At 40.6% G+C, this 26,603-nt stretch overlaps 1 protein-coding gene across 3 annotated transcripts in view; it reads right to left on the bottom strand.

Moving 5' to 3' along the window:
* Positions 1–26,603, bottom strand: part of robo3 (roundabout, axon guidance receptor, homolog 3 (Drosophila)) — a 280,696-nt gene that overhangs the window by 124,661 nt on the left and 129,432 nt on the right. Inside the window, exon 1 of one of the 3 annotated variants that reach the window (XM_055226815.1) lies at positions 20,254–20,649. The exons of the other annotated variants lie outside the window; for them this stretch is intronic. Within the exon in view, the coding sequence (XP_055082790.1) occupies positions 20,254–20,320 (67 nt within the window). The 5' untranslated portion in view covers positions 20,321–20,649. Of the gene's footprint in view, positions 1–20,253; positions 20,650–26,603 lie in introns of those variants that run through there. 3 annotated transcript variants of the gene reach the window in all.

The raw sequence follows: 26,603 nt of genomic DNA, 5'->3' as shown, positions 1-26,603 counted from the left end.
ACATTCTTCCATCTGTTCCAAACCATATGATTTTACAGGCAGAGCTTTGGCTATGGACCTCTCCATTTTAAAACCCCAAACATCCCCATTGAAATTTGATTAACTGCTCAGTCTTACGCTACATTTCTACTGAGTTTTGATTCCATAGCTCCTCCTGGCTCTCCAAACTGGCAACATGCTCGCAATAATCTGATCAATCTCACTTAAATAGACTGTGAGTCAGTGTTATGAGCGACATAAAAAACTGTCCCAACTTTCTTTTCAAACTTGTGCTGTCCTCAAACGCCTTCTCTGCTCAAAGTCACAGGTCGAGCTGCACTACTCTGCAAAATGCGAGACAAAAGACAGGAAATCTTTAGAAACTTCGGCTTAAACCTGATGATTGGCAGGTTTAATCTGTATTTAGAATATGGAACGAGCGACGTAAAGAGCAAAAGGTTGTGTTTGTGTGGCGTTGTAGATTCAAACACTATAGAATCTCCATATATTAAACTGAGCTGAGACAGGGCAGGATGCTCAAGTGGGGTTTGCTGTGTAACTGTTAGATTACAGAGTTGACCTGGTTTATGGTTAATATCTCTGTAATTACAGGGCCTATCCCATAGACTGTATACGTAAAAGGTCATAGCTAGCTGCCATGTTCCAAACAGGAAGTGAGTATGGGCACGCTTCAGACTCCATCGACTCTGGCTCCAATTCACTTTACATTGAAAAACTGTGGCCCTTCTCTCCAACTACTGCTGTCTGGCTTGTCATTTTGTTCTTAAAATGTTCGTTTATTGTCTCCATAAATGAAGATATGAACAGACAAATCAGATGCCCTTTTTTCCCCAAGGTCACTCCCACTAGCGTTAGCAACAGGTTTGATTGACAGCGTTGCTAAGCGTGCTAAACCAACGGAGCAGGCGGGAAGGGGAACTTCAACAGCCTTGCTCCAGATTGGCTCTTTGGTTGCTATGATACTCGCGGTGACTCAACCCAAAAGACGTAATTGTTGTCAGCTGAAAGGACTTAAAACCATGAGATTAATACTGCAGGTTTTTGGATCCAATCCCCCCAAAAATGATAAGGTTTTTGGATTTTGCATATTTCTTTCAGAAACACTGACTCTCCCAAAGCGTTGCTCTGCATCTGAGATTATAGGGTTGGCGGCTTTAACTTGCCCTGCTGTTAGATTTAGGTGACAGGTCCTTCACTACATTCACCTCTATATGTAAATGTGCTCTTTGCTTGTCTGAAGACGCTGACATAAAAAGCAAAAATTCCTCTCATTTTGTGTGATATTTATTCAAGCTTTAATCTGAGGCTCAGGTAATAGCACCTACTCACCCCGACACCTCAAGACAATACAGAGTAAAGATAGACTCTTCTACAGCAACTACAGCGGGGAAGAGGGACATAAAACATAAAACTCAAGAACTATCAACTCCCTCACAGACACTTTGAGGAATGGCTTTCATTTTGCCATCAAGGACTAAAGCAGTAAATCAGTGACAAAGCATTAAAAAATATACTATCTTCAGATTTTAGTAGTAAAAGAGAACGTTTAAAATCCAGTTTTTTAGTGGCTAAAGTTAAAATGGCTGTACCCGATTTCTTCCATATATCCAGCTTAGTACAGGTGTATTTTATTAGCAGGGAGGGATGGAGCAAGATCAGACTGTCATGAGATTGTGGTTAGACGGGTACAACGATCTCACAAGATTTGAACCGCCATCTTTACATTTGGCGTGAAAGGGTAATGCCTCCTCGGGTTCTGGGCTGTTTTCTGTTGAAAAATCTGTTCTACTGTCTAAAGAAATTGTGTTTTTATTCCTATTGTGGTTTCAAATTTGGTACTTTTTGTTTTTTTGGTTTCTTAGAATCAAAATCCATCCATCCATTTTCTGCCGCTTATCTGGGGCCGGGTCACGGGGCAGGAGTCTAGGGGCTCCCAGACTTCCCACACCCCAGACACGTCCTCCAGCTCCTCCAGTGGGATCCCATGGCGTTCCTAGGCCAGCTGAGAGACATAGCCGAGGTGAATCAAAATACAGTTTGAAATTTTAGAGACAACGATAGTAGCTTGTAATGAATACAAAAAAGACTTAACATACTACTACTACTACATACTCCTCACCAGGTTGGCCATGATGTAGTTTTTTTATCCTCGTTATGGCGTCTCTCTTCAAATAATGGTGAAGAGAGACGCCATAATATTCCACCAAGAAATGTTTAAAAAATTGAGCTAAAAGAGACAAAATGGTAAGAAATTTTAAAAAGCAAAATCAGCATAATCAAATCCATCATAATCTTAAGTAAATATTAAAACAAGAGCCCCAAATGCTTTTTAGAGTGTTTGTGTTAGCTACAAACTGGAAACTGGAAATTACACTCACATATAGCCAAGAGGCACGCTAGCCAATTTAGCTTTGATTCAAAATGGCAGATTTTTAGGAACCAGAAAGAAAAAAACCCTAACATCTTTGGTCCAATCACAAAACTCATATCTTGGCCTGTCTCAGTAACACATTTTGAAGATCCATATATCGTTGATGAAAAAAATACAGGATAAATGATCTTGCAAGATTCAACCCTTCTTCTTTTGGCTCGGGCATGAAAGCGTTACGTGTTGTTTTGTTTATGTTTTTAGTGCAACAGAGGCAATACTACCTTTTATGGCTAACTATCAGTTCTTTCTAATGTATATTTGATGCAGCTCATGCCTTTTAATTATATTCTCCAATTTTAGCAGCTCTTCATCAAATTATAAAGCTTTTTTTTTAACTAGAGAGAATCACTAAAGGCATTATTAGCATGCTAGTTATGTTAAATTCAGCTCTGGGTTCTCAAAGTTGTGAAAAGTGCTTGCAAAATAATGAGGATGCTGGGGTGCTACGAAAGTAAGGAATAACTTTGGACCCCTGCCGTTTGAAATAAACTAGTTCTGTTTTTCCATGTTTTTAACGCGGTGGAAATCTCAACAGCGCCTTTAAAGCCAAGTTTACGATAGCTCTCCTCCCTGCACTCTTGAAAACAAACTTTCCAACCCAATTCTAAATCTTTACAAGTCTAACAAAGTGCCACTTGGAGGAAAAAAAAACATCGGAATAGGCTTTAAACTCTGGGAAATTGAAAACGAAAGTATGGGGTTCGATCTTGAGACCCCCGATCAAACACAATACTACAGCCCCATTTGCAGTTCCTTTTGGCTCTCTCCACTCCACTGTGACGTCTCTCGATCTCTGCTAAAGCCGGGATTGATTTGCAAATGCGCATTCAAAGTGAAATTGGCAGCTTTGGAGAGAAAGAAAAGGAGGGTAGGTTTGAGTGCTCTCTGTGCTGCCTCCCACCCTCCGACCCTGTGGGCACAACAAAATGAGCCATTCACAAACAAAGACAACAACCAGGAAGAGCCCACCTCCTTAATGGAGCTGCTGTGTTGATGCTAAGCTCTTAAATGGGCCGGGTCAACCATTCTGGGCAGGAAATTGGATGGTTTCTGCTGGTTTTGTTGCTGTTGTGTTTGTAAGTGAAGGAAATGAGAACAAAATGAGAACAATCCATTTCGCAAAGTAAGTAGCTTGCAGGGTTGTCAAAGAGTACCCTATTTCAGATCCTTAATTCAAATCATGTTTATTTCTATAGTGCATTTAAAACAACTTCATATGACCAAAGAGCTTCACATAAAAGTCAACAAAAATAGATAAACAGATAACACGATGAATAGGAACAGAACAATAAAACACCAAGAAATCCTGTGTAGTGTTAAATGCCAGGGAGAAGAGGTGACTGTATAAAGAAGTGAAAGTCAAATAAAGCTCATCGAGGCTACCAGTTTTAGGGGCCAATTTGAATCTGTTTTCCATATTTGGAATTCTGATGGTGAGTATCATAGCAACCAAAGAGCCACTGCTGTCAATCAAACCTGTTGCTAACTCTAGCCGGAGCGACCTCTGGGAAAAAAGGCATCTGGTTTGTCTGTTTTTAATGCTCATGAAATAAAAACTCCCAGGATCATGTAGAGCGGGTTAATATGAACATTTTAAGACCAAAATGATGAGTCTGACAGCAGCAGTTACAGAGAGAGGGGCCACAGTTTTTCAATGTAAAGTGAACCGGAGCCAGAGTCGATGGAGCTGGAAGCGCGCCCATGATCATGTTATAATTGGAACATGGCGGCTAGTGCGTTAGCTATGTCCATTTATATATACAGTCTATGGTCTAGTCTTAAACTAAGTACTGATACAATTCAATACTAAAACTTATATCGAAATTAGATTCTCAGTTCTTAATACTGAAAAAAAAAAACAAAAAAACAAAACACAAACAAGACAAATGCTGATCTGAATTGCCTTGATCAGTTAGAACTAGTGTAACAGCATATGGCACTATTGAAGAAACAACAGACTGTTTTGTGTTGAAAAAAAAATATTTTATTGTCTAAAGAAATGTGTTTTTATTCTCTCTGTGGAATTAAATTTAGTATTGAACGAATTTCTTAAAATCAAAATCCAGTTTGAAATTTTTCTGACAACTGTTGTAGCTTGTAATGAATAAAAATAAGACTTTACTATATTAAAATAATGGTGAAGAGAGACGCCATAACATTACACCAACATATGACACAAAAATGAGTGACAAGAGACATTACGCAAAATCAACATCATCAAATCCATCATAATCTTAAGTAAACATAGAAACAAGAGCACCAAATGTTTTTTAGAGTGTTTGTGTTAGCTAGAATCTGGAAACTGGAAATTACACTCACATATAGCCAAGAGGCACGCTAGCCAATTTAGCTTTGATTCAAAATGGCAGCTTTTTAGGCACCAGAACGAAAAAACGCTACCATCTTTGGTCCAATCACAAAACTCACATCTCGGCCTGTCTCGATAACACATTTTGACGTTCGCTGAAGAAAAAATACATGATAAACGATAATTCATAACCAATTTAGCCACTGACACAATGACCCTAAAGTAGAATTATCCAAAATCAACTACAAAATGGTTAGTGCAACAGATAAATAACAAAAAAACAGACATTAGTAGTGAGTTTGTGTCTACAATGAGTAATCGAAGTTATTCATTCAACCTTCTACAGCTCAAATCTAATCGTTGCACAGCCCCACAAAAAGTACCCCAAAAATGATCGTCCAGCTCACACAAACTGAAGCATAAATCTATATAACCATTATCGTGACAGACCTACTCACATCAATTATAATTTCCACATTCAAATCTCCTTGAGCAAAGTACAAGATATAAACAGTGTAAAGACAGAACCACTGCATAGTTAAGGTTACGGCTAGCTTCGCAGTCCCCAAGGCTAAAAACACAAGCAGTTCAACTCTGTTCAACTTATCGCAAATTCTTCCAAGAGTTGTCAGCTTGAGTTCCAGAAGGCCGGCGGTAACAAGCATCGATTTCCTTCACTGACTCCGCACGGGGGCCTTTTTGCAAACTGCCTTTTGAAAGAGCAAAACCGCCAGGCCAATGCAAACAAGGCTCCACTCGTTGGGCTCTACTGCTACTGCTCTGTTTGAAGGAAGCGCGAACCTGAATAGTATTAAGATTGTACTCGATTAAAGAGACGCCCTGCAGATCGAGTAGTCGACTATAAGGGAGTGTGGCAAAAACGTTTAAGACTACTGCGTATCTACGATCCGACGCAAACTGCACTCACAAAACTACAGCTGCAAATATTTATACAGAAAACCTGAGTGTATCTATATGAAAAATTACAGATTAAACACAGGATTCACTCCCAAATATCCAGCTAACTCACTCCCTACCTTCTATTTCCTGCTGTTGTTCCAGATAATTCCATATAATCTAAATAAAAATGCACGTCGTACGACTAAGACACCATCGACTAAACGACAAATGCACAATTGGCCTGAATACAAGGAAAATAGTGTGTAAGGACAGGCATTTGTTGTCGTTCTATTGAGTTTCTGTTGGTAATTGTAAAGAAGGGAAAACAACGGGGTCTTGAGTGGCATTACCCAGATATTCATGTGTTTCAGGTGTCACAATAATCACTACATCGACTAACGGCTCAACACGTGAGAGTCATTTTGGGGTCAATATTTATCGCAGGACTTTTTCTGTGCAGTAGTGGGAAATTTGTGTTGTTTTTTTGCAGTATGATGAGCTTGAATTATGAACTCATTATAGACACAAACTAATTACTTAAATGTTGGATTCTGGTTTATGTTGCAGAATCCCATGCGTAGGTCTATCATGAGAACAATTGTTTTAAGTACAATACATTGTTTTATAAAAAAAAAAAAAAATCTGAATTAACAAAAAAAAATATATAAGAAAAACCCACAATGATACTTATAATGAGTAACAGATGTTATTTAACCTTATACCTACAAACAGGCCCATCGACACAAATTTGGGGGCCCAGGGCAAGAAACACATGGGCCCCCCTCTAATTGAAATGTATATGAAGAGAGTCAGACACAACAGACACCTTTGCCCCCCGTCAACTCCCTTGACCACAATTCAAATGTTTACACTCTACAAAAACTGCAAAATGTCAATGCTTGTGCAATAAAATTCTCAATTCCCAAAATGATGGTTAATTAAAAAAACAAAACAAAACAAGTATTATTACTATATTACTGTGACAGACCCACACAGATGGAGAGGTTAGCTTGCTGTCTGGCTTCTCCCTGGCATTTAATACAAGCTAGACAGGATATCTTGGTGTTTGCATATTTGTTTTGTGTTGACTTTATGTGGTGCACTTTGGTCAGCGCAAGTTGTTTTAAATGTGCTACAGACATAAAATTGACTTGTCTATAAAACATATTAAGCCCTTAGCTTCCATTCTTTCTGCTAGCTATTCCTGTTATTTTTGAAAGTGACACAGAAATCCGAAGCTTGCGGCTGCTTAGTCGTCTTGTGTGCTTCTAGGATTGTTCATTGAAAAGCCAGACTTATAATTATCTAAATGAGGGAAGCCAGAGGAGGCCATTTCAGGACATGGATCATATTCACTCAATTACACTCAACTGCTTACTTGGCCTAAATGTTTCAACAGAGGCAAGACTTCGAAAATCCCACTGATGTTTTCTCAGCACGACTCAATGCTGATAAAGAGACCAGATAACTGCCCTATAATGCAAGCTTCTAATCTTATAGAACGACGCAATTAATAATTCTTATAGATAAAAGGCTTGTGCTACATTTTTGTGTTAGAGATTGTATCTGAGCAAAATGTGTCTTGCCTCAGTTGGTAGAGTTTTTGTCCACGGATGCAAAGTTTGGCGGTTCGAATCCAGCTCTCGACATAAAAAATATTGGCGAAGGTGGAAAAGCTCTATATAAAAATGTGAGCGTTTTACTAATAATAATCAGGATGCGTGCGTTAACATGCTAGTTGCTTGCTTTACCGTCACAGCACAACTCCGAAACTAGTCTCAGAGAATTGTGAAAAGTGCTTATAAACTCATCAAGGTGAATAATTAGGATGCTCAGAGTGAATAAGGTAAATGAGGAACACCTTTGGACCACTGCGATCAGTTTAACATGAACTATTTCTGTTTTTCTCATTTTGAAGGCGGTAAAAATCATGTAGAGCATCTTTAAGGGCTATTTGAGTACCTTAGAAGTGGCACAATTATGGCACCACTTCCCTCCGAGGACTTCAGACGGTATGGCATCTGACGTGTAATTAGAACAAGACGGCAAAGGGTGGATCCTAACGCCGCTGTCTGTCCTGGCGCTAACTGCGAGCGTAGCTTTTGATTTGAGCAGAGACTCGCACTTAAAGAGCTAACAAGTCTAGAAAAGGTCCCTAATTGCCTCGTCACCCGAGTTGCAATGCTTTTAATGAGCATCCAGCTAGCTTAGCCGTCAATCAAGCTAAAAACTAACAATATAAACATTCGTAGGTGTCTTATTTTTGTCACTTTTCACAGCTATCTAGTGGGTGCCATTTTCTACCCCAAAAAGAGCTGTCTGCAGTACTTCTGAAGCTAGCATTAAATCATCCAAGACCGCTGTCAAAAAAGACCCTTGCCACATCTTCACCCGGGTCCTCGGAAAACGATCCATTATGAGTTTTTTAAGCTTTCGCAAGGTTTAAATCCATCAGAGCTCCAAGAAAAGTGGTGACAGTTATGGTAGAGCGCGTTGTACAAAAATGATGAAAATGTTTTGGGGGGAAGAATTTGCCATAAAAAGTAAACACATGGGAAGAACTGGTGGCTTCATTTGAGCAGTGACAGAGAGAACACTTGAAATGTCTGAAATTATAGCTGTTAAATCTAACTTTAAATGTGAGTTTGTGAGCTTGGCCTGTCAGGAAGTATTGAAGACATTTGGAGTTTCGGTTCAAGATCTGTGGTTAAGTCATTTTCCGGAGGTCAGTGCCATTTCACAGCAATAAATCTTGTGAATTGGTTCTGTTATAAAATGTTTAGGGGATTTCTGAACTAAATTCTATCATCCATGAGGCCCATAACCCCCACCAGACCTGCAACACCCGCCAGATCCAGAAGAACACACCAGACCCGCAAGACTCACCCCAGACCCGCATGCCCCAACACACCCGCAACATCCACTCTCGCAAGACCCGTAAGACCCACAAGACCCTCCCCAGACCTGCAAGACCCACAACACCCACAAGATCCACCAGGCCCACCAGATCAAAAAGACCCACCAGACCTACCAGACAGATCAGACATGGCCTTAATGTCATCCATCTCGAATTTATTCAACAGGTGTCCATGTCCTCAAAAATACATTTAAAAACATGCATTCTCACACTGAGCAGGGTCGCCTCTCCACAGATCTGACCTGTAACTTGACCTTGTGGTGTCACCTACTTGTCTCCGTAGAGATAGATGGTTAATGTTATACTGTGTAACGTTCCAGACAAAGCAATAACATCTCTATGGAGACGGAGAAGTGTCGATTTAAATCCTCCATCAGAAAAGTTGCATAGTGTATCTTTAAAAAGCTGTTGTTTTTTCTGTCTTGCAAAAATAGGTGATATCTTTTGTTAATCCATTTTTAGGTCTACAAAAAGAGGAAACAATTCGATTCCTCCATCAGAAAAGTTACGTACTGCACTTAAAAAAAGCACTTAAGATCGTATCTTTCTAAAATCTGTGATATCATTTTGTTCGTGTTTTTTAGGTCTAAATGTGAGCCGCCATTTTAGTGCAGTGCTGTGAAAGGCAGGCTTCCTCTCTGGAGATGGATTTGGCTTCTCTTGGTGCTGTTTGATGGAGACGTTTTGACACCATATGTGAATTTATGCATATTTTTCCCCAGCAACCACTTTAATCATCTGCCAATGACAGCTCAGAAAAGCCTTGTGCATTTTAAACAAAGAAACACAGACTTTCTTCTGTGTCATATCCGCAAAAGCACAACACAACACCTGTCGAACACGTATATGGACCAATTAGACAGGGAACGCTTTCATTTTGGCTAAATATGGTCAAAGAACTGGAAGGATGTACTGCGGCTACAGCTTGTGTTTATGCTCGTAGTCGAATACTCACTGTTCTTATTCACATTTTATATCATTTGCTTTCCAAAAATCAGTTATTTTTCAAAGACAGTACATTAACTGCTTATTAAAGGTGCAGTATGTAACTTTTCTGACAGAAGATTCGAATCGTCACCTGTTTTGTCGACCTAAAAAGAGACCGACAAATAGATATCACCCAGTTTTGAAAGACCAAATAATCAACCGCTTTTAAAAAATACACTAATACACATACAAAATACACACACTGTGTAACACTGGAATGTTACGCAGTATGACATTAAACATCTATCACTGTGGAGACAAGCAGGTGACACCATAAGGCCAAGTTACAGGACAGATTTGTGGAGAGGCGACCCCGCTCAGTGTGAGAATGCATGTTTTTAGAGATATTTTTGAGCACCTCTTGAATAAATGTAAGATGGTCAATGTTAAGGTCATGCAGTGGAACGTTCCAGGCAAACAATAACATCTCCATGGAGACAAGAGCATGGTAAACCCCTACAAAAAAGTGACACAGTGGACCTTTAAATCTGTCAACCTGTATGACTTTAGCCATTTCAGTTTGTGTCAGTGTGAGCAATACACTGTTTAACAAGTATTTCTTCATTTTTATGTCTCTTTATTTCTTGCCCAATGAGACCACCAGAACAAAACATGTCCGATAATCAGGAGGTGAGTGTTAGCATGCTAGTTGTTACTGTATTTACCATCAACCTTTACCTCTGGTCTGAGAGTTGTGGAAAACGCTTATAAACTTATTGCTATGAATAATTAGGGTGCTCAAAATGCATAAGCTAAATGCGGTACAACTTTGAACCACGTTTAAAAATGAAAGGACCACCCACTACTGCAACAAAAAAATCAGGTGCAGCGCCTTTAATCGTAGCAGCTCTCCATTGTAGCTCGAACAGCAGCGGCCCATGGATGCCCTTAAGTCAGTCTATTTCAGATCTGACCAGCTAAGCAGAGGTCAGCGCTCCTAAACCACTGGAACTAATGCCAGGGATACATCCATCTGTCTGCAGCCTGAGGGGCCCATATTTTGCTTTGGCCCCCAGTGCAGTTACACTCACGACCTTTAAGGAGACGCCATAGCTGACTCGTTCTGTCAACAGCCACCACTAAACGGATTTCTTATGTAGTTTCTCTAAAGCCAAGTTTATTATAGCTGTAAGAGTCACTGAAATCAAATCGAAATTGCAATTTGAATGAATGAAAATAACAAAGGCTGAACCGATCTTGGAACAGACACCAATCCATGCGCATTTTCAATTTCGGCACAGATGGGTGACAAAAGCCAGCTTGAGTAGCAGTATTAGTAGTCCTGTCATGATATGTGTACTTTTTCTTTGCACTACTGAACATTTTTTGGTTATTTTTTGTCTATATGATCAGATTTAAGCTGTAAAAGTTTGAATAACTTTTATGACTCAGTACAGATGCAAACTAATGATTTAACGATTTTTATGATTGTTTCATTCTGCTGTTTTTATTTATTGCTGCTCATGATTTTTAACAATATTGTAGATTTAGAATCGTTTTTGTGGTTTAAATCTGCCCTTGGGTTTTTGTGTCTGTGGCGTAAATGAGTTTCAATATTATCGTTTATCGTCTTTATTTACTTCAGTGATATATCAAACTTCAAAACATGTTATCGTGGCAGGGCTAAGTACTACCAGAGTGTTAGTCCTCTGATCTGAAGATGGTGGTTTGAATCCCGATCTCGACACAAAAATAAGTCATTGGTTGAGTGGTTAGATTTAGTGACTCACAGGTTGGCGGTGCGATTCCAGCTCCCACAGATGAATACTGTTGTTGTGTCCTTGGGCAAGACACTTAACCCACCTCGCCCCCAGTGTCTGTGTACACTTGTGTATGAATGTGTGTGTGAATGGGTGAGTGGTTCCTTGATGTAAAGCTCTTTAAACCTTGAAGATATAAAAAAAAATCACTATATTTGCATTAGTTTGTCAGCTCATATTTCAGACATTCATCAATTCTTCTGGACATGTTTAAAATGCAATCTTTGAACACAATCACATTATTAAAACATAAATCACAAACCCAACCGTAATCTCAATGCTTCTTGGAAAAAGTGGAATTCTATATTTTTCCCGAACGGCTCATCCCTGCCGTTTATTTTCCTGCTTGTGGATAGAGCTATATTTTCAAATCAGATGAAGTTTGGCGAAATCCTCCAAAGCAAAAGTGACAGGGCATGTTTTTTTCATTTCCACAGCTGAACACACAAATAGCTTGTTAATAATGCACCATGAGGAGAAGGCAGGCTGTTTATGTAATGAATATTCAAAGACTGTAAGATTGTGTTATCAGGGGCGCGCATGGCTAACCGCGCTACGGCGAGCATGGATCCAGCTGCCACAATTTTCATTACGAATAAAAAGTTATTGCTAATTTTAGCTGTCAGGGGCGCTTAGGAACCGAGAGGAAATATGGAACGGTGATTTCAGGACGTGGTTTTTGGCACGATGGAGGACGAGGATGTGTAGGGCTGCGCGTAGCCTTTTGGGGTGCTATTTTTCACTTAAATCATGTGATAGATTCTTATATTTTTCTAATTATATTTGTTTTTTGTGAGTAAATATTCATTATATCAGATCATAGTCGTCAGTGAAGTGGTGGAAGAAAAGTGCAAAAATACAGGAAGTTGCAGTGACTTTTTAAACAGAAAACGGCTAAATTCTATCCAAAATGCAAGAAGTAATTCATGCAAGAGGAATCCAGTTTTTTAGCAGTTTAATTGTTCATTTAACAAAATAAAGGTGTTGCCGCTTTTTTAAAATTAGTGCGATCATAACTATCGCGCAATTTACACCAGGTAGAAGTTTGGGGCCTTATGGTTGCGAGCGAAAACAGTTATACAATTAGCTCTATTGCTGGGTTTCAGATGACATCACATCCTATAGGCCGATAATTGGTAGTTTTCAGTTACTAGATTGTGATGATGTCACACACTCAAGAAACACACTTTCCTATTAAATGCATTGTACTTTGCTATGAAATATCCAAAAAATAAATACACAAATGTTGAACCTGATTATTTCTGTTACAACTAAAACTGGACTTGCCCCCATCTGGATTAATTATTATCGGCCGATAGAATGTTGTGATATCATCTGAAATCCAGCAATGTCTAATACAGAAGTGCCGCTAAAACTAAAATGGTTAAAATCCTGATTAACACAGTGAGTTTTAGGGTCTAGGGTCAACATTTGTGAATTTACCTTTTGGATATTTTATGTTACAGTACAGTGTCGACAAACTGGCTCTTGCGCCCCCATCTGGGAGTATGACATCCATGTATGTCACATCTGCTGCCTGTGTTCAACCAGGAAGTAAAATTATAAACTTGGCAAGATTTTGAATTTTGATTTTGTTTTAGGTAAATCAGTAGTCAAAGCTGTTATATGTGCTTAAACTTAATCCAAATAGACTTGTAACGTAACAGCTCTCTGGTCTCCTACACTGGGACACTCAAAGGCGATTGAGCTATCGACAGGCTAAGTGATGTGTGAGGAGCAGATGGGCGTCCAGGTGGAGGGTAGAGCCGCTCGTTTTTAAATAAAATGACTACAAAGCCGCTCTTTGTAGTCCCCAAGTACAAAAAGGTGTTTTCAGAATCCACAAGCGCCATGATGTGCATAAACGAGCGAGAACGCCGCCACGAGTCACCTTGTCAGTCACGTAAACAAAGCCGTAATGACTCCAGGTTTGACAGTCTAAGTATAGGACCAGAGCTGTCAAAAGAATCGCAAATCAGATACTAATTGATACTAAAACTAGACACTCATTTGTCACAGTTATCAATACTAAAAGGACAGAAATAAACGTTCTGATACAGCTCAAGATCATTCTAAAGTTATTCAGGAAACAAGTATAAGACACATAGACTAGTATACACCCACGGACCACTATGGAACCAACCTGGACGACATTGGAATATAAAAGTAAGTACTAATATTTCATGTGGGAAATCACAGTATATTGTCTTGAGTGTTTTTATTATCATTGTGGTATTGGAATCAAGTCTATTCCTTAGTACTGAAAAATAAAGTTTGAAATTTTAGTATCGTGACAACACTACAAACCCCTAACAACTCAAGGTTTTAGAGTTTAGCTATAGGATATCCTCATAATGTGCGTGTTATGTTTTATGCTAGATCAGAAGATTAGCTAACTCGCAGGACTTCAAACGTCTGAGGAAGCTTAATTTCACACACGGGGGACCAGATTTGGGTCATATCTCAAAGGGTCACTTTACCCAAAAGACTTGAGAGGTGCTTTTGTTACCAGATATGTCTAAGCTTACTCCCACGATTTCTGCGGGCTTTCAGGAGCCTTCACACAAAATAAAGAAGAAAATGGACGTTTCTAAGAATGGGGGCTTGAACACTAACCCTAATGGTCCGAGCCACGCTAATAAAGACTGGGTAGAGCTGTCACGGTCTTTGAATTGGCCAATCACTCAAACCAATCTATGGCGAATCCCTCGAATACCTCATCTGAGCAGAAACGACACAAGCTAACAAAACAGAGACTTTTGGATTAGCGCTGCTCCATACCATATTGTTGGTGATATGTTTTTATATATACAGGGATGACATGCAATTTGTAATAATGTAATAGATGCTGATGTAATTTGCTGATTTTTCTCTCAGTTACAAAGGGAGACAGACAGAGATGATGGCTAATTGCAAATGCTAAAGCTGTGTACTGTTGTCACGATGCTAAAATTGCAAACTTGATTTCGATACAAAGGAATGGACCTGATTCAAATTACTTTTTCATATTCCCATGTGTCCTTATATCTGTGTAATCCCTCAGTCGTCCAGTAGGTTCCATAGTGGTCCATGGGTGTATACGAGTCTATGTGTCTTATACTTGTTCTGATACAGCTCAAGATCATTCGAAAACTATTAAGGAAAGGTTCATTTCTGTCCTGTGAATGTGACTCTTTTTTGTATTGATCAAATTAGTATTGATACTCGTTTTAGTATCTGATTTACTTTTGTCAACCCTAATATCAGCAGCTTAAACAGTGACTTTAGAGGCTCTGGGGCGTTAAGAACTCCAATGATGAAAGTGATAAAACGTGTGGATTGGAAGCAGAACTGTTCACTCTCGTAGCTATAACTTCAACAGCCTGGAACAAGTGCAAATGTTATAAAAATACCATTAAACAGAATTAGGTATAGAGTCACTTAAATCGCAAATGTTCTGTTTTATATTGTGATAAAAACGTTAAGGTGTTGGGCAAGGACGGGACGAGGTCTAATTTCCACAAGACGCGACGCGACACGAGATTGGGCCCACAAGAATCAGGTCGAGATCTTAACATAATTCATAATTAATAAATGATGGGATTCAATTCATGATGTTTTATTTCACATGTTTTCTGTCATTGTGGCACTGTTTTTGCAAGTACAGGGGCGGCGCCAGGGGGGCTTGAGGGGGCACTAACCTCCTCTACAATGGCAAATGCACCCCTATAGCTCCCCCAAAGATTTTTGCCCCATTTTCATAGGACACACAATCAAAATGTAAAACAAAATGTAAAAATGGGAACCGCAGAGTGTTCAAAATGAGACTACAATTGGGGTCTTCTTTCCCTGTGTTCGACCTTCCTAGCATTAGCAACAGGTTTGATTGACAGCGTTGCTAAGGGTCACACTCACTTAGTCCACGTCTTCATTCAGTCTATGGTTTGCATCCATAAAAAACTCTAAAGTAACATGTTAAGTGGGCACCCCCATTGAAGAATTCGAAGAACCCCATAGCTCGCCTCCAACCAAAAATATCTTCTCAAGAAATTTAACTTGCCAGTGCTTAACCCTTGTGGTTTCGAGATCTCGTCCCACCCCTAGTGTTGAGTTAAGGTACATCTTATTGTCTCTATAGTGAAATATATCGTAGACCACATCACCCTGACCAACTCCGAACAATCTGCGCCGGACTCCGCTCTCATCTGCGCAGACACGACCGCAAGCTAAACCAAAAAAAAGCCTTTGAACAGTGTAACAGTTAGATCATTGTGCTATAGACCGGCCACATAACGCCCCAGTGAGCTTCCCTCCCTGCAGGAAATCGACTTGTACACTTCAGGCTGTAATTACTCTGTGGCTATGAGGGTTTGGGTGAGCTATTTGATCTGGTTACTGCTCTGTTTGGTTAAAAAGAGAACGAAGGGAGGGGGTCTTAGGTCCATGAGACAACAATGTAGATGTTTGTGCCCGGCCCTTGCGCTGTGTGCTGGAGAGCAGAGCAAACACATGGCGACTCTCGACACTCGTTCAACGCTCTGAGAAGCAATGGTGTTGACTGATGGTGACAGAGATGACTGGCAAAAGAAGCAGATAGAAGCAGGGGGGAGTGGAGTCGTATTACTCACCAAACAGACTGAGGAGATGGGGGGGTGAGGAGGAGGAGAGGGGAAGATGAGGAGAGATGAGGAGGATGAGGAGGAGATGGGGGCAATGAAATGCAACCCCAACAAGACAGAACGGAAAGGGAAAGATGGAAGTAGGGCTGTAGTCGACGAATCGTTTTGTGCAGATTTTAAGGACTTATATGGGACAACAGCAGCAAAAAGAAGTTAGTGAGTTAGCTAAAGATTTTGGTATTTATAGCTAAAAAGTAGAAATCGATATGGTTTTATTCATGGCTGATGCCGACACCGATTGTTTAGAATCCAGGGCAACCAATGGCAGATGAGCTCTGATGATATTTTTGGGCAGGTTTTAATTATTTTCACCATTTCAATTTCCTACACACTCCCCCCAAGCCCTTTTTACCACAAGCCTATAAGAGAGCAGTGTAATCATGTTTTGTGCAGCTATCTCTTTGTATGAAAATGTTAATATAAAGCTTCGTATGGATTTTTTTAAGCAGCACATCGTCCAAAACAAAATATCGACCTGTGCTGGAGATTTCAAGCTGATAGCTGATGCACTAACAAGGAAAATATCAGCCAACAGATCTATGAGTTGGTCTGTCTCTGGTAAAAAGGCTGATTAAACTCTGAAATCTGGTGTCACGATTCTCATGGCCAAAATAACTGCGATAACGATTATAATTATTAAAGTTGAACAGTTTAAAAATGTTCTGGATATGAATAATTACAAGTTTAATGTTATGAATAAGTTCCATATTTAAACAAAAAATTAAATGGATAAGTAGGTTTGATCTGCACATTCTGGTGGTATCTGGTGTATTGTTCCATCCCTCGTGTCATCCGTGAACAACTGGGAAAACCTTGTCTACTCAATGTTTATATCGCAACCAAATATCACCTCGTATCGGTTCATATCAGTTCTTGCGGCTACACAGGAGCAGCTCTGGACTCTTAAAAGGGAAACAAGAAGGATGTATGGAAGTATGGCATCTGGGATTATGAGATCGTCTTACTCAAACTGAAAGGCAGACTGGGCCGACGGTCTATTTATGCAGTGACATGTATACGGCGCTGATTGGGGGGAACCAGTCGCTGCAGAGGTCTGATGGACGGGGGCATCTACAGAGCCAACAGAATGCAGTCTTATGCCAGTCTAAGTAGTTTGATTGACATGAGGTATTTTTTCCATGACTTCAACTTCCCCCAGTCACAGAACCAAGGCTAAAAATGCACTGCAAATGTATAATATAAGTCTTTATCTTAAAACAAGTTTGAGTCATTGCAGCTGACAGGTTTTTGAGAGAATCGCCGGCGACTTAAATAACTGAATAATCATTATCTGATCTACACACGAGCTACAAACGAGGGCTGTTCCGACACCGACACTACACATTTTCAGGTATCAGTGTCAGCGAGTACTCAGACCAAGTCACTGATCCAATATCACTCTGCATTTCCAGAATGAAGACCCGTAGATGTGATCAGCCGCTGTTGACGTCTAACGCTAACGCCCAGGGCAGGTTAAATGCATACTGCGGAGGCTCTGCAGACATTTGTTGATAATGACAGACACTTGAATGGCATTTTTTGGTCTTGTGCTGTTGCAAAATGGAGTAGTCTTCGTCTGCTTCTTCACACTGTAAAGTATTGGAGTGGTATCAGTATCGGCGAGTACACCAAGGGAACAACACAACTAGAAACCAGGTGATTCCACGCCAAGTTGGAATTACAACAATCTTGTTTTTTTACCTACTGTAAATTCAAATTCTTAAGTGTTTCGCAAACTAAATAAGTCATTGAGAGAATAATTTCATCGATTAGCAAAGAAATCATTTGTTTTATCACTCCTGGATTTGTTTGTTATCAGTTCCATGATTTGAGCAAACTGACATGAGTGCCAACAGCGGTGAGTGCGCCAACCTTTTTGCACAATAACTCAAGTTCCAAAAGCAAAACTGAATGAAAATACGTTCCTGCAGAGATCGGCATCATCTGTGTTAAATATAGCATTATACTGTGAAAACAAGATCACCGCTGTCACCTCTCCAGTCTGCGCATCCAGTCGTCTAACAAGACTCCCCTGTTCACATTAATTACAGGTGACAATCCTTTACCCAAGAACTGCAACTATAAAAATATATTTCAAAAAATCTCTCTCTCTCTTCCTCTCTGACGAGTTTGAAATCCCCTGTCCGTCTGTTTGTCATCCCCACGGAGCATGTGGGCTCAGTGAAGGAAGACGTGAACAGACGCTAAGTTCATGTGCTAGTGCTTCAGAGCCACTGTTAGCCCTGTCACACTAACACATTTTGAAGTTTGATATATCACTGTAGTAAATATAAATATTGAAACGCCACTGACACAAAAACCTAAGAACAGATTTAAACCACAAAAAGCATTCTAAATCGACAATTTTGTTAAAAATCATTAGCTGCAATAAATACTGAAACACTTTAGTCGTTAGTTTGCATCGGTAATGAGTCATACAAGTTATTCATTCAAACTTTTATGGCTTAAATCTGATCATATACCCAAAAAAATGTCCAAATGATCCCCAAAAAATATTGTTCCAGCTTTCATATACTGAATGATAAGTCGACAAAGTAAACAGTCACATTTTTATATAGCGCTTTTCCACCTTCATCACACTTTACATCAAGGAACCACTCACCCATTCACATACACATTCACACATCAGTGCACACAGACACTGGGGGTGAGGTGGGTTAAGTGTCTTGCCCAAGGACACAGTAACAGTGTTCATTTATTGGAGCTGGTGAGTGGATCTCACCACTCTACCAATAATGTTTATGTCAAGAGCAGGATTCAAACCGCCAACCTTCAAATCAGTGGACAAACGCTCTACCAACTGAGTTACTGTCCCCCTGATATAGTCATTATCGTGACAGGCTAAGCCACTGTTTACAAGCTCATATAAAAACCCTAAGACTCTGAGAAAGGATTCTGCCAAACACTTTAACACGAGAACTGAGGAAAAAACAGCTCCTTGTACATCTTATTTGCTTTGCGTGTTAGACATGACGTTTACACACGAGGCAAACACACAGCACTAACACACAGGAGGTATAGCGACAAGGGGCCTGTGGAGAAACGGTTTCTGTTCCCTAAGCTGCATATATGTCGTTTATGGGAGCATCATTGCGTCTCTTTTGTGGCGAGTCAGGCCATAAGAACACTCATACTTAAGCCTTGGACTTGTTTCTGTTCTCACAAGTAAATTAAGAAGCGCCAGTGCCATAGTCTTTAATTAGGAGCTGTAAGAAGTAATTAAATGCCTAGGCCTCTTTGCTTTGTCTATCCTGGGATTTGACGCTATATTCAAGAGAGGATTTGTCAAGTTTATAATATCTTTATCTACTGTGGGACTTGTTATGCAATGATCTACTCCAAAACAAAGCTGCGTTCAGGTACAAAAGTGAATAACATAGACTAGTATACACCCATGGATCACTATGGAACCTACCTGGACGCCAGATATAAGGCCACAGGAGAATATGAAAGAAAGTACTACCATTTAAACGTGGAAAATCACATTCTATTGGGTAAAGAAAGAGTGATTTTTTAATACACTTATTCAAGGGAAGAATTGCCAGTTTATATCTTTATCTACGATGCGACTTGTTATGCAACAACCTCCTCCAAAACAAAGCTACATTCAAGTACAATTAGAGGGAAATGGAACAATGCTTTTATCTGCAAATCCATTACAGTAAAGAAGCTGCATGCATTTTTAAGCAACGAGATGGAAGAATCACAACCCCCCTCCCAACCTGGCAACCAACCCACCACCCCAGGACTATTTACACATGCATAGAAGTAAGAGGGACTGAATGCATTCTGCTGCTAGACCTTCCTCAGTGTGGATGGAAGGATGCAGACTATATCTCACTAATGGGACTCATAATAAAGAGAGAGGGTCTGGGTTCTGGTGCAAAGCCAAGGGGAAGACGTGGGGTCCCTTGGGCAAGTCACACATGGACCCTTTACGTTTAAGTGGGCTTTGAATGACATCATCCAAGAGGGGGATTAGTCATTTTGGTCTATACCCCCCTCAGATGTGGTACTTCCAGCCATATGAGATTTAAAGGGAGGAAATGGGGGGGACTGGGAATGGAAAAAGGTTGAATAATTGTGGTGTTTTGAAAAATGTCCTTCCTGAACTGTTACCCTAAACCCTTTGAACCCCCTGGGAGTTGGGAAGTCACTCACTCAAATGATGTGCACGAGCCCCATCTGTACAAACATCACCCCGAAGCAAAGCAAAGCAAAGCAAAGCAAGTCAAGTCCGCATACTGCACGCACCAGTCTGCAAAACTTACCATATGCCAAAGTTTGTAGCGCGCAAAAACCCAGAAGGACGGCCAAGGCAGAGCGGTACTCCATCATAAAACAGTCCGATCGGTCATAAGTAGACGAGGCTGGACACGGTCTATTCCTAAAAATCTGTCCCACGAGCTGACCAGCAGCGCAAGGGGTACGGTATCCAAAACACCTACAGCCTACGACAGGGGAGAATGACCGCTACAAACTCCCACTCCACGATCCCCTGCACCGCCGTTACTTAAAATAAACCAGCCAACATCCCTTTGGAAACTTTTCCTCCAGAGCTTTAGTCCTGCGGGGGAGTCCGTGTTGCGCAAGCCGCGAGAGGTGACTGGAGAAGCGGCTCTGAGCAGCAGGCAGCGTCCGGTCAAAGAACCAGTCCCGTTTGTTTTGGGTTTGATCAGAAATAATGAAGGAAACACGTGCGCAGTGGCGTCTCCGTGCGGTTACTATGTTCCAAAGTGAATAAAAGCGCGTGTTTTTGTTTTCCTGTCCGTTATAGACTCGTTTCCATGTCTCCTCTCTGCACGCGCTGCTCTCCGCCGCTGCGCTACACACTACTGCCACAGACGCACGAGCGGCAGCAGCAGCACGAGCCCACAGCCACAACACACACACAGCGCGAGACAACGGCCCCACACTGGACTTCCGGTCACGCCTTCAATATAAAACCTCCATTTGTGTCAAGTATTCTAAAGAAACGCAGCATTGAATCAGGAGCCTGTGGTTTTGTGCTGTGGGTTTGTGTGAGCCCGCACCACGAGACAAATACACTTACCAACATGATGGAGCTATATAAATCCAGAAATAACAAATATATGTATATAGTCTCATTAAAAAGTCGACTCAGTATTAACATAATCAAATTAATAGAGCTGATTCAACTCCAATAAACTCTGTAAACTCTGAAGCCCTGTGGTTTTAATAGAATTATTGTAAGTATAACTGTTATGGAATAAGCTTCTTTTACTACTAGTTTTATTTTGAAGGGCCCTGTCCCATTCTCACGTCTCCCCCAATTTAAAATGTTGCACCTTCACGTCCCAGCGGTACTCTTAAAGGGCCAGTGCTTATGCTGTGCTTTGTGCCTTAAAAGCACTTTTGATTCATAAGAGTTTAGTTGCACTGGGGGTTTATAAGTGTATTCAAGTACAAACCTGTAAAATATATATAAAAATATGACAATTTGAACTATTTTAAGAAAATGTAATGTGCTATCTCTCCTTGGCCAGACTCATGTTCTCATTTCAGTTTCTGTACAGACTCATGCCCACTATTAAAACAGCGGACACAATATAAATATTTTATTACATTTAAGACGTCTGTGTGCCATTACTGTGGTGCTCTTTATAATGTAGAGACAGTCTGATTCCTACAGAATCCCTGGATTAAATTCATTTATAAATATCACTTTCACTGAAGTCCCAGTGTTCACTGAGGAGCAAATGTCAACATTTACAGCAGAGCTTCTATCAGCCACAGATGAATGAGTGATTTTGGCAGCGTTTGAATCCACATGTAAATGTGTCTCACATGTCAGAGCTTTGATCCTGAGGAGCTGTGTGTTCTGTATGGCTCTGTGTGCTCTGTGTGCTTTGAATGTCTCTGTATGTCTCTGTGTGTCTCTGTAGGTCTCTCTATGTCTCTGTATGTCCCTGTGTGTCTCTCTATGTCTCTGTATGTCTCTGTGTGTCTCTGCAGGTCTCATTTTATCGAGAGCGGTGGTGCTGAGAGCTGACACTGAAGAGCCACAATCCTTCAGTGAAGCAATAAGAGGCGTTTGGCGAGGTCTGCTGAACTGAACAAATATGAGAGGTCAGTCCATCTGTAAACACTCGTGACATTTAGACAAATGCTCTGTGTGCTCTTAGAGGAAACAGAGGTGAGCCTCACAATGAGAGGCCCCCAGACCACAGCGCCGCAGTGCTGTTAATGCAAGGATAACACTCTAATAACAGCACACTTAAACAGCCCCATACCTCTGCATGTTTTATGCATGTACATCTTTAATTTAATTGCAGAATCTGATTAATTGAGCTTCTGTCTATGATTGAATAAAACATGATGGGGCCCGGCGCTAAACGCGTTTGCGCTCGGCTGTGACTGATGCCGCTACTTTGGGCCTTCGTCAAACATTTGGCGGAGCTGTCACTGGAATCAAGCGCTCCATGAATTTCCACTAATTATCCACATTAGGAAGTGAATTACACTGACAGCCCATCAGAGGCACCGGGCTCGCCGTGCGCCTCCATCGGGCTCGCCGTGCCGCCAGCTCAGCTATACATCATAGTATTATCCAGCGCCGCACAAAGGAACGCGCTCTATGAGCTGAGTTTAGCGTCTCCATCTTTGTATTGCAGTTGGCGTTGGGGAAATGTCAAAGTTAAAAGACTTCCTGGCTCCACAGTGAAACGCTTGTATGTTTCAGAGCAAGATTAAATAGAACTGTTTGAGCGGGTGGAGGTTTCATTCCTCTTTCAGACGCACACACACATGTTCAGGGACTGGGCTTTGAAACACTCTGTGTGTGGAATACATCAGAGGGTCTATGCTCTATGCAGATGAGAGGATGTTCTCTTTGTCATAACTCATTAAAAGCCCTTCATCATTAGCACAAATCAACATGAAATGCACAAACATGTTTGTGTAGTAAAGTGCTGACAAAATAAATGCATTTAGGATTAAGTGGGCTGGGGTATTTTTTAAATGTTAAATGGTCACATTTTTATATAGCACTTTTCCACCTTCAAGGCTCAAAGAGCTTTACATCAAAGAACCACTCACACATTCACACAGCAGTGTGCACAGACACTAGGGAGGAGGTGGGAAGTGTCTTGCCCAAGGACACAACAACAGTAATCATCTGTAGGAGCTAGACTTACACCACCAACCTGTGGGTCACTGGATCTGACCGCTCAAACAATGATGTTTGTGTTGAGAGTGGGATTTGAACCAGCAACCTTCGGATCAGTGGACAAACACTCTACCACCCACAGAGTTCTGATCTGGAGTACGGCAACAAATTATACTTTATTACATGGAAAAAATCAGCACCTTTTAGTGTCAAAATGAGACCACATCGTGATATCTGCAACTTTAAAGCATTTTTATCATTTGTGAACCAGAAACTAGGGCTGGTGTTCTGTTAGCAAGCTTGTTAGCATTACTGTGACAGCCAAACTTCGCTCCAAGCTCTGAAAGTTGTCAAAAGTCATTACGGTGAATAATTGTGGGATGTTGGGAATGTGTAAGGAATAACTTTGAACCAAACCACTGAAATGAACTCCTTCTGTTTTTCATGTTTTTAAGATGGTAAAAATCAGGTCCAGAGCCTTCAATGGGGAAAACACAAAGGACACATAGTCTAGGAATCAAACCCGGGACCTTCCAGTTGTCAGGCGAGCGTTCCAACCTGTGTGCCACCATCTTACAGAGACAAAATGACATGAATGTTCTTATTATAACTAATTTACAGGGCTTGAAATTCAAAAGCTTCACATACACAGAAACATGAACATGCTAGCAGTTTGACCAGCTCGCGTAGCCGCTAAACGAGCCCTGAACATAAACTCGTAAGTGACTCATGACTGTGATGTATAGCTGACCTCTAGATTGCTTATTTTTTTGGACTGCCGCTACGAGCAATTCCATTATTCCCAACCATTCCGACGTGATTAAGTGCTTTCATAGAGCAGGAATAGCGATGACAAATGCCCATTTTTTCCCAGCTGAAATCAAGACAGGATTGAAACGGGGGAGCGAAATGAACGGCCCCACTCATTACAACGCTCTTCAGATGGAGGTGTCTCGGAATAATTAAGACCCACAGAGAGGACGGTAACGGACGATTTTTAACTCATTTCTTTGGACTAGAAACAAGTCATCAGTGGATCTATATATTTATTTAATTAACCCTTTTATTCTATCAATTAAAATGGATTTATATAGAAAAAACATCATATTTGAAATCATAGTCTGTATATATAAATGGACATAGCTAACCTGCTAGCCGGCGCAGACACTAGCAGCGAGGTGGGTTAAGTGTCTTGCCCAAGGACACAACAATAGCATTCATCAGTGGGAGCTGGAATCGCATCGCCAACCTGTGGGTCAGTGGATCTTTCCGCTCTACCAATGATGTTTACGTCGAAAACGGGATTCGAACCGCCAACCTTCAGATCAGTGGACAAACGCTCTACCAACTGAGCCACTGCTGCCCTTTCTGAAGTCAGATACCCCTCATTTTTTTGGGGGGGGGGGATCCTTACTTATTTATTTATTTTTTTACTTTTTCCAGCATATTTTTTTCATACCAAGAAGTAAAAATGTAAAAATATGAGGTCATCCAGGTATGTGACATTTAAACAACAAACTGATTCATTAGCTCAGAAATGTGACAGAAACGGCAGTATCTTTTCAAACATCACTTTTATCTGAGAAGTGCATCTAGGGAAAATAATTGCTTTGTTGATGTTAATATAAATAGGTTGATGGATTGATGGAAGATAGAAAGAACTTGCCAGACTCCATCATCACACTTCTCTTTATCTCAGTGTTTGGATGGAAATGAGAAAACACAGCTAAAATTATTTATCTACAAAACGACTTTAACCCAAACTCGCCGGGTTGGACCTGTGTCGTCCTGATCCATCGGTTGTCATATCGTCACATTCCGAGGCCAGGGACACTCCGGATCCCCGTGACTCACCTCGGCTCTGGAATAATAGCCGACCTTGGTTTGGCTCATTAAGAGGCGAAGAGGACACAGTCGACTTGTTCTTGCCGTATTTCTTTGGATTAAAAATGGACGCTTTGATTAGTGTGTGACCTCTGACCTTACAGAGGACGAGCGCTGACCGTCAGGCAAGAGTCCGACTCCCTGCACCAACGCTGTCTTTTACTGTTCATATGGTTCACTATATTCAGGCTAATTATGATGTTTTTGATGTATTTTGAAATAGATTCTATGTTTTAGTTGTAGGATTATGCATATCAACTGTGTACTCTTTGTGAATCTGCCTCCTGATCGTTGTAAAAAGAATCGGTTCTTAATCGACCTACCTGAATAAATAAAATATAACTTATATATACAGTGGTCTCTCGCTCTACTGCGGTTCACCTTTCACACTCTCGCTGTTTCTCAGAGCTTTTTTGTGCAATTTTTGTGCATTGTGTTGTGCGTCCTGATTGGCTGAGGGACTGTAGACCATTGTCCATCAGTCTCCTCTGTGCTGTGTCTCCTGTACAGTAGAATGTGTTCAGACAAATTTACATAAATGTTGAATCACAGTGTGACTCTGAAGTGCTGTATGTTTGCAAGTTTTCTCCCCAACAAAACCCACAATGTCGATGAAACGTTCTGCACTGATAAATTTCAGAAACGCTTTGGACCGTAAAGTGTTTCTCTGCACGGAGAAGCGCCTTTGTGTATACCATTGGAGCAGAGGCACGTGAACAACACATTTAAAGCGATCATTGAGGAAGAGGGATAAAATATACAAAGGTTTGAACTCTGAGAGTGTTTAAACAAAACAGAAATTTGAGAAAATTTAATGTCTATATGAGAAAAGTGTATAAAGTGTGTGGTGAGGGGTTTTACAGCTGCAAAACATATAGAATAATTGTGAAAAATAAATTTGACGACTTAGCGGATTTCACCTATTGTGGGTTATTTTTAGAACGTAACCCCCGCGATAAAGGAGGGATCATTGTATAGAGCTTTTCAAGTCTGAAAGCACTTTACATCAAGGAACCACTCACCCATTCACACACACATTCATACACTAGTGTACACAGACAGTGGGGGCGAGGGAGTTAAGTGTCTTGCCCAAGGACACAACAACTATTCATCTGTAGGAGCTGGAATCGCACCGCCAACCTGTGAGTGAGTAGATCTGACAACTCTGCTAAAGATGTTTATGTCGCTTATATGCGTAACTTAACATAACTTGTGATTTGGGGTGGCTAAGAAAAGCACAATGCTAATCTAGCATACAGATACTTTTATTATTGTATTGGAGCAACATTTATATTGCCCCAGTACAGATACATTTTATAAGGTCAAAATAAGTCAGCTGGAGGGAAGTAGGAAGTGCGTTATTTGCATTCTAGCTGTTCTTAGCTTTACCATAAGGGCAAAACTCCGTTCTGGTCTCTGAGAGTTGTGAAAGTGCTTATAAAGTCATTGTGGTGAATAATTAGGATGCTCAGAATGCATAATGTAAGTGAAGTATAACTTTGGACAACTGCAATCTGTTTAAAATGAACTACTTCTGTTTTTCATTACTTAAACATGCTTGAATGGAACAAAACAACATTCCAGGTATGTCAATAATAACATGAATAA

The sequence above is a fragment of the Periophthalmus magnuspinnatus genome, chromosome 14, assembly GCF_009829125.3.
Source record: "Periophthalmus magnuspinnatus isolate fPerMag1 chromosome 14, fPerMag1.2.pri, whole genome shotgun sequence".
Lineage (NCBI taxonomy): Eukaryota > Metazoa > Chordata > Actinopteri > Gobiiformes > Gobiidae > Periophthalmus > Periophthalmus magnuspinnatus.
The sequence above is the reverse complement of the archived record's forward strand: the minus strand, read 5'-3'. Positions and strand labels throughout refer to the sequence as shown.